Genomic DNA, 6,580 nt, shown 5'->3' with positions numbered 1-6,580 from the left:
TTTGTTCCCTTCACTGTGGAGACACATACGGCTCTGACTCTTCTTCCCCATCCCCCATGATGTCCAGCGCTATTGTTAGTATACAGTAGGCGTTGGTAAGTGTTGAATAAAATGTTCGAATGAAAGGATCACCCATTCTAGTCTGTTCCCTTGCTTAGATGTCCTCCCCTTCTACCAGCCCTACTCCACCCGATGCCCAGACTTAGCTCTAGTATACAGTAGATGCTAATAAGTGTTGAATGAATGAACAAATGCTAAAGGAATGTGTCTGAGTGTCTTGGGGGGCTCCCCCTGGCAGATGCTGACTCTAGCTTCTCTTTGCCCCTGTCCCAGCTCAAAGCACCTCGTAGGCACTTCCTCGGTCCGCCCCCCGCCTCGCGGGAGCTATTTGTCGCCGCTAATTGCAGCGTTGGAGCTGGGCTGTTGGGAGTGGGTGGGTGCAGGTGTTCGCTCAGTTGGGCGCCAACCCCTGCCAGGCCTCATTGCCAAATGACGCGGAATCCGCCAGCGGAGGGAGCTTTAGGAGCGGGGAGATGGAAAACAAGCACTCCGACCAATCAGAAAGTGCCTGCCAGGGAGGGTAGCCAATCAGGAAGCCCGTAATTCGTAAATCGGGACTCTGCAGAGGGACGTGCTGGGTGACCCGGGGCACTGCGGGGAAGAGGGGCAGATATCAGGGCTACAGCAGGAACGGACACTCGCCTTCACTCCTGTCACACCGTGGCCACGGTGGAAAATACTGTTTTCCACCACAGGCCACTGCGACTTTGCCTGTGCTGCGCTCTTTGGCCTAGAAGATGCCATGGCCCCACTCCTGGGGAAGAGACTGGTTTATTGAAGTCTGAGAGGTCAGGGGGTCAGAGTGGAAGAGAGAGATGTTAGAGCTTCTCATCCTCAGGGTTCTTCGCAGGGAGACACGTGTAGACATGGCCGTTTCTCCTCCACCACCACCTTCTGCCCTTGCAGCACATCGCACAATGCCGACGGTTTCCCCCAGAAGGTCACATTCTTCTCACCCTGACCTTCGACCATGGTAACGGTGGGCCTGGTGCGTTAGGGGCGGGGGATGAAGGCGAGAAGCTCAGGGAAGGCAAGAATGCATTCAACAAACTCTTATTGAGTGCCTACTGTGTGCCCAACACTATTTATTTTTAAGCTGTGAGATATTGGGCAATTTCTTTATCTCCCCTGTACCCCAGTTTTCTTCATCTGAAAAATGGGAATACTAGTAATACCCACCTCACTGGGCTGAGTAAGGATAAATGAGTTGATTCAGGTAAAGTGCTCAGAGTCATGTCGGGTACAAAATAAGTGCTCAATAAATGCTGGTAATTATTTGTTGATATGAGCTACCTTCTCTCACCTCTAAAACCTTTTATTTATTTCCCCATTGCCCACTGGAAAAAACCCAAATGCCTTGCCCTGGCATTCAAGCCTTGCTGTTAGGCACAAATCCCTGCCCCCAAGTCAATCTCTAGTTCTCTCTTCCACTTTATTCAAAGCCGCATGTCCAAAATGGTCTTTGCCTGGGTTATCTGTCCCACTAGGCAAGCTCTCCACTCACTCCCATTCCGATTCTCTCAATCAGTCCTTTCTCCATTCATTCCCTCCCTCTGTCAAGCCCTTCATGCCTCCATTCAACACCCCTAACTCATCTTCTGGACCCACTCTACACCCCAAACCCAGAGACCAGATGGCAGGCTTTCCACGAGTTGGGAAGAGGCCACTTAATCTAGTAGTTTGATGCATGTGGAAATAAGGAAGGGATAAGTGAGTGTTTTAACCCTCTCCAACACCTGGGCCACCCTGGCCACCTGGAAACACTTCGGGTGGCTGATCACCTGTGTCCAGGACTCTGCTCACACAGTTTTGATGGTGGGAAAGCCTTCCCCAACCCCCTCCTGCCAGGGGAGGCCCAATCAGCTTCCTGGACCCAGACTGAGGTGGCAGTCCCTTTTCCACACACCAACCATTTCTCAGATGCCTTCTGTCAGGGCCCAGCAGACCTGGATCCCGTGGGGGAATCCATGGGATCTGGGTTCTGTGTGTCTGCAACTGTTGTTACCCAGAAGGCCTTAGAGTGCTTTGGGGCACGGGTGACTGAGGGAATGAGAAAGTGAATGGAGGCATGAGTGACTGAACGAGCAAGTCAAAGCTTGGGTAATTGAGGGGGCAGAGCACATGGGCACAGGAAGGACGGAGTGAATGGGAGAATGGCTGAGTGACTGAATGAGTCACTGAAGGGCACGGAGGCTACTGATTCTCCCCTCAACATCCTCTTTCTCAGCTTCTTCTTTAGTTTCTCCCCTCTTCCTACAGCTGGGAGATGGCACTCGGCCAGACAGGCACCTATGGACCCAGTGGTGGAAGCCCTGGTTGGGGGTGGCCAACTCTCCCACCCTGACTGCCACCATATCAATATCAAGACCCCTTCCAAGGCACACTGCCCCCTCACTCACAAGAATTTGGGGAGCGTGGCCTTGCAGAGGCGCTGGCGGGTGCGGTTGGGGTTGGGTCCACACGGAGGCATGCACAGCCCCCAGGTACTCCACTCCGACCAGGAGCCTTTCCCTGCCAGGAGGGGAGGGGTTCCCGAGTCAGAATTAGAGGTCTTGGTGGGGTGATGAGAGAGAGGCTGCAGGGACATGCGGTCTGCGGCACAGAGTCAGAAAGCCCCTGTCCCTGCACGGGCTGCCGCACGCTCACAGCATGGTCTCTGGGGGCACTCACAGGGGCAGCGCTGGATGTTGTAGCAGTGCCGGATATCCTGTTGTTCCCCCCTACATCGCTGTCCGTCAAACTTGCGGCCCTTGCAGAGCCTGGAGCGGGTCTGCTGGCCTGGGATCTCCTGGCAGCTGATGTGTTTTATGCTCCGGCGGATGCAGGTGCTCCACTCCCCCCAGAGCTCCCACTCTCCGTTCACTGCAGAGACAGGGGCAGCTGGGCTTGCACCAAAGAAAGGAGCCAGCAAGGGTGTTCAGAGGAAGGAATGGGGGCTGGGAGACGGGGTGGCAATGATCAGATGTGGGAAAGGGGGATCAGAATTGGAACCAAGGCATCGGAGCCAGGAATGGAGGAATTAGAGACAGGAACAAGGCATTAACAGTGGGAACTGGGCAGCAGAGATGGGTGGGGGGCTTAGGCATAGAAATGGTGCATCTTGGGGTACTGACCAGGGCAGTGCATGGCCGTGTTGCAGATGTGGGTCCGGGTGGCATCACCGACACAGAAGGGGCCCCCGTGCTGGGGTACAGGGCGATCACATGTCCGTTGTTCCTGGGTCTGACCCAGGCCGCAGGTCACAGGGCAGGGGCTCACAGCACCCCATGGCCCCCAGCCCCCAGCCACTGTTGGGGGAGACAGGAGTGAGGAGTAAGGCCACCTCAATCTCCCCCCTCAGCCCCTAGACCCTTGAGACGGACTGCCCCCAAACGAAGAGCTCCATGGTCACATGGTCTCAGATCGCTGTCCCTTGAAATGGCAGAGCATCTGTGCCTAAATCAAGAGCAGAGTGTCAGAGGCCTCATCCCCGAGTACCTGGGCAGGGTGGCAGGCCGGTGCAGGCCCGCTGCTCAGAGGATGACCCTGGGCAGGGATTCCCAGGAGGCTGCGTGGAGGGCTCAGGTGCAGAGCATGTGCGGCTTCGTCTCTCCTCAGATGCCTTGGGTCCATTGTGGCAGGTGCCTGAGCAGGGGCCCCAGGGGCCCCAAGCAGCCCAGGCCCCGTGTGCTGTGATGGGGTGGGGGTGGGGAGATGCCAAGTGTGGTCATGCATGCTGAAGTCCTCTCACCCTGGAAGTTCCCTGCTGTAACCCCCAGACCCACCCTGGGTGCCCACATCATTGCCCTGTGGTTGCCCTCACTCACTGGGGCAGACCTGTTTGGTGTCACAGGCCTCTGACTCCTGTGCCTCTCCTGGGCAGTGGCCCCCACACTTGGGGGTGGGGCGATCACATGCTCGACGACGAATCCGGGTCCCTTTAGAGCAGGTGACAGAGCAAGATGCCCAGGGCCCCCAGTTGGACCAACCACCCATCTCTGTGGGAGAGAAAAGAGGGGGACAAGATGGAGGTGGTGGTGTCATTCTGGGGTCCAGGCTTCCTCATGTATCCCCACATCAGCTAATCCTGTGCCCATTGTTTCTGCCACACCTGGCCCACCATCATTGCTCATCTGGACTATTGCAGTAGCCTTCACAGTGGTCCCTTTGCTTCACTACTCACCACATACAGTCTGTCGTCCTGACAGTGAGAGGGATCTGTCACAACTCAAGTCAGATCATGTTTTTCCACCATCACTACATCACTCAGAGTAAAAGCCAACATCCTCACTGTGGCCCACAGGGATAAGTCCCCCTCTGACCTCACCTGCCACCACTCTCCTTCAGCCACGCCAGCCTCCTCCTCGACCTCACAAACATGAAGCACACTCCCACCCTCAGGGCTTCTGCCCTGATAGTTCCCAGTGCCGGGTAACTGACAGCGCTCGCCCGCCTTGCTGCTCCTTCTCACCAGGACAGCACGGCTTGTCCTCACACGCCTGCAGCTGCCACTGGAGGGTCCCAGGCTCCACCTTCTCGGGGCATTGCCCGCCCCAGCCTATGCAGCGCCGGTGCCGCAGCTGGGAGCCCTCCGTGCAGGTCACTGAGCAGGGGGCCCACTCGGACCACGGTGACCATTGTGGGAGCCTGCAGAGAGAAGCACATGTCCCATCCTGGCACGCTCTGACAAGGATGGTGTATGGGACCACAGAGTGTGGGTAGGCACAGACAGGGGTGCGGGATAAATGTATGTGGAACGGAGTGATGAGAGTATCTACCTCTTCGTGATGCTGGGGAGGAGGTGGGCACACAGCAAATACTTAAATATCATTTACCTTCATGATCAGGAACCTGGAGTTACCCTTTGAAGTCCCCCAAGGACAGTGCCAGGCACGCAGTAAACAAGTACAAGGACTAGGGGCCCAGAACTGCTGTCAGAAGCCTACCAGGCCACAGCCATGCATGGTAGCAGGCAAACAGGAAGTGCATAATAAATAGGAGCCATCATCCCAATGAGCTCAGAGACCCCATCAGAAGTACCCCAGATCCAAGCCCCTGCACAGCATAATGCTAGACAGATGGGACCTGTTGACAACTAGGAGCCCAGAGCTGCCTTCAAAAATCCCCAAGCTCCCCATCCCCATGGTGTACCTGGGGTATATATAGTAAAGAGTCAGAAAATATGTCTGACATACAGAGAGGGCTCAGTACACGTAAGCTGGCATCACGATTAGGAGACTAGAGTTACCCTCAGAAATCTTCTGGCTACCCCCAACCTCTGCAATGCATCTGGTATGCTGGAAGTGCTCAATGAATATGAAGTGTCGTTATAATTAGGGACCTGCAGCTGCCCTCAGAATTGCCCAAACTCTCCCCCTCCAGCAATGTGTCTGTATACAGTAAATGCTCCGTATGAGCTGTCATCACCATCTGGGGACTTGAGCTACCTTCAGAAATACCTGAGCTGCACCCCACCCACAATGCTTCTGGTATGCAGGAAGCGCTCAATACATGTAAGCCATGGCAGTTCTCATCTCGGGATGATTTTTACCTGTCTGGAGACATTTTAGTTGTTGCAAGTTGCTACTGGCATCTAGTGGGAGGCCAGGGATGCTACAAAACATCCTGCAACGCACAGGTCAGCCCTCACAACAAAGAATTTTCTGGCCCCAAATGTCAACAGAGCCGAGGCTGAGAGACCCGGAGCCATGGTCACGATCAGGGCCTTGGAGCCACGCTTGAGAATCTCAGAGAAGGCCAGAGCCCAAGTTCTGGGTCGCCCTGCAGACAGTCCTTTCTGCCCCCCTCAAACCCCAGGCTCCCCCTAACCTGCACGCCATACAGAGCTTGCTGCCGGGCTCCTGGAAGGCGTAGTCAGCATTGAGACAGCAGTCTTCCGTGCTGACACCTCCCCCAAGGAGGCCCTTGCACTTGCCCGTGGATTCTTCATACTGGGTGAAGCAGAGTACAGGGTCTGAGCCTGTAACGGGTTGGGGGAGCACGGTCAGGAGTGTGGGGGGGCCCAGGCACCCCTGGGGGCCAGCCGGGCCCCCACCCACTCACCTGTGGCTGGCAGGGTGAGCAACAGCAGCGGCAGCGGTAGCAGCAGTAACCGATGGGCCTGCGCTCGGGTGGGCATGTTGGGCACTGTACTCCTGCAGCCCCGCCAGAAAGGAGGCCCGGCTTTATGTGGGCTTATCTGTTCCTAGAGTCAGCGGGAAAGAGGAACCAGGGGCAGGAGGAACTAGGAGGGTGAAGGGCAGCGGTGGTGATGGGGGATGGCGGGGAGGGGAGGGTATCGTGCAGGTCTCTTCAGCTCCGACCTCTCCCTTGCCACCTGTCCCTGAGCTTCCTCCTCTCCTCTCCCCTCCCTACTTCCTGCCTCACGCTTGGTCCGTTTTGTTTGTCACTGTGTCCCCAGCACCCCAGGCCCCGCCCAGCAGCCCAGTGGCACTCAATCAATGCTCTTGGGACAAATTCTTACTGAGGGGGAAGTGGAGCCTGGAAGTTGGAAGCAAGATTGAACTCCCTCGCTGTGTGA

General features: G+C 56.2%; 1 protein-coding gene across 1 annotated transcript; it reads right to left on the bottom strand.

Annotated features, from left to right (window-relative positions):
* Positions 1-812: 812 nt before the first annotated feature.
* On the bottom strand, positions 813-6,307 carry CFP (complement factor properdin). Its single transcript, XM_022556404.3, has 9 exons — positions 6,103-6,307; positions 5,869-6,019; positions 4,511-4,686; positions 3,867-4,037; positions 3,538-3,729; positions 3,174-3,347; positions 2,731-2,922; positions 2,460-2,571; positions 813-1,045 (listed from the first exon to the last, which is right to left on the bottom strand). Exons 1-9 carry the CDS (start codon positions 6,176-6,178, stop codon positions 895-897), a joined length of 1,395 nt encoding a protein of 464 aa, XP_022412112.1. The 5' UTR covers positions 6,179-6,307; the 3' UTR covers positions 813-894.
* Positions 6,308-6,580: the final 273 nt, after the last annotated feature.

This window comes from Delphinapterus leucas, chromosome X, assembly GCF_059928025.1.
Source record: "Delphinapterus leucas isolate spDelLeu-1000000601 "Yukka" chromosome X, BTC_Dleu_Yukka2, whole genome shotgun sequence".
NCBI classification, from domain to species: domain Eukaryota; kingdom Metazoa; phylum Chordata; class Mammalia; order Artiodactyla; family Monodontidae; genus Delphinapterus; species Delphinapterus leucas.
The sequence above is the reverse complement of the archived record's forward strand: the minus strand, read 5'-3'. Positions and strand labels throughout refer to the sequence as shown.

Bases quoted from the DNA above. Each gene is read 5' to 3' on its own strand.
- CFP (XM_022556404.3), bottom strand. From the start codon at position 6,178: ATGCCCACCCGAGCGCAGGCCCATCGGTTACTGCTGCTACCGCTGCCG. The intron at 2,923-3,173 runs GTCAGTACCCCA...CTGTCTCTGCAG, and splicing joins CACGGCCATGCACTGCCCTG to TGAACGGAGAGTGGGAGCTC. The intron at 2,572-2,730 runs GTGAGTGCCCCC...CCCTCCTGGCAG, and splicing joins CAACATCCAGCGCTGCCCCT to GGAAAGGCTCCTGGTCGGAG.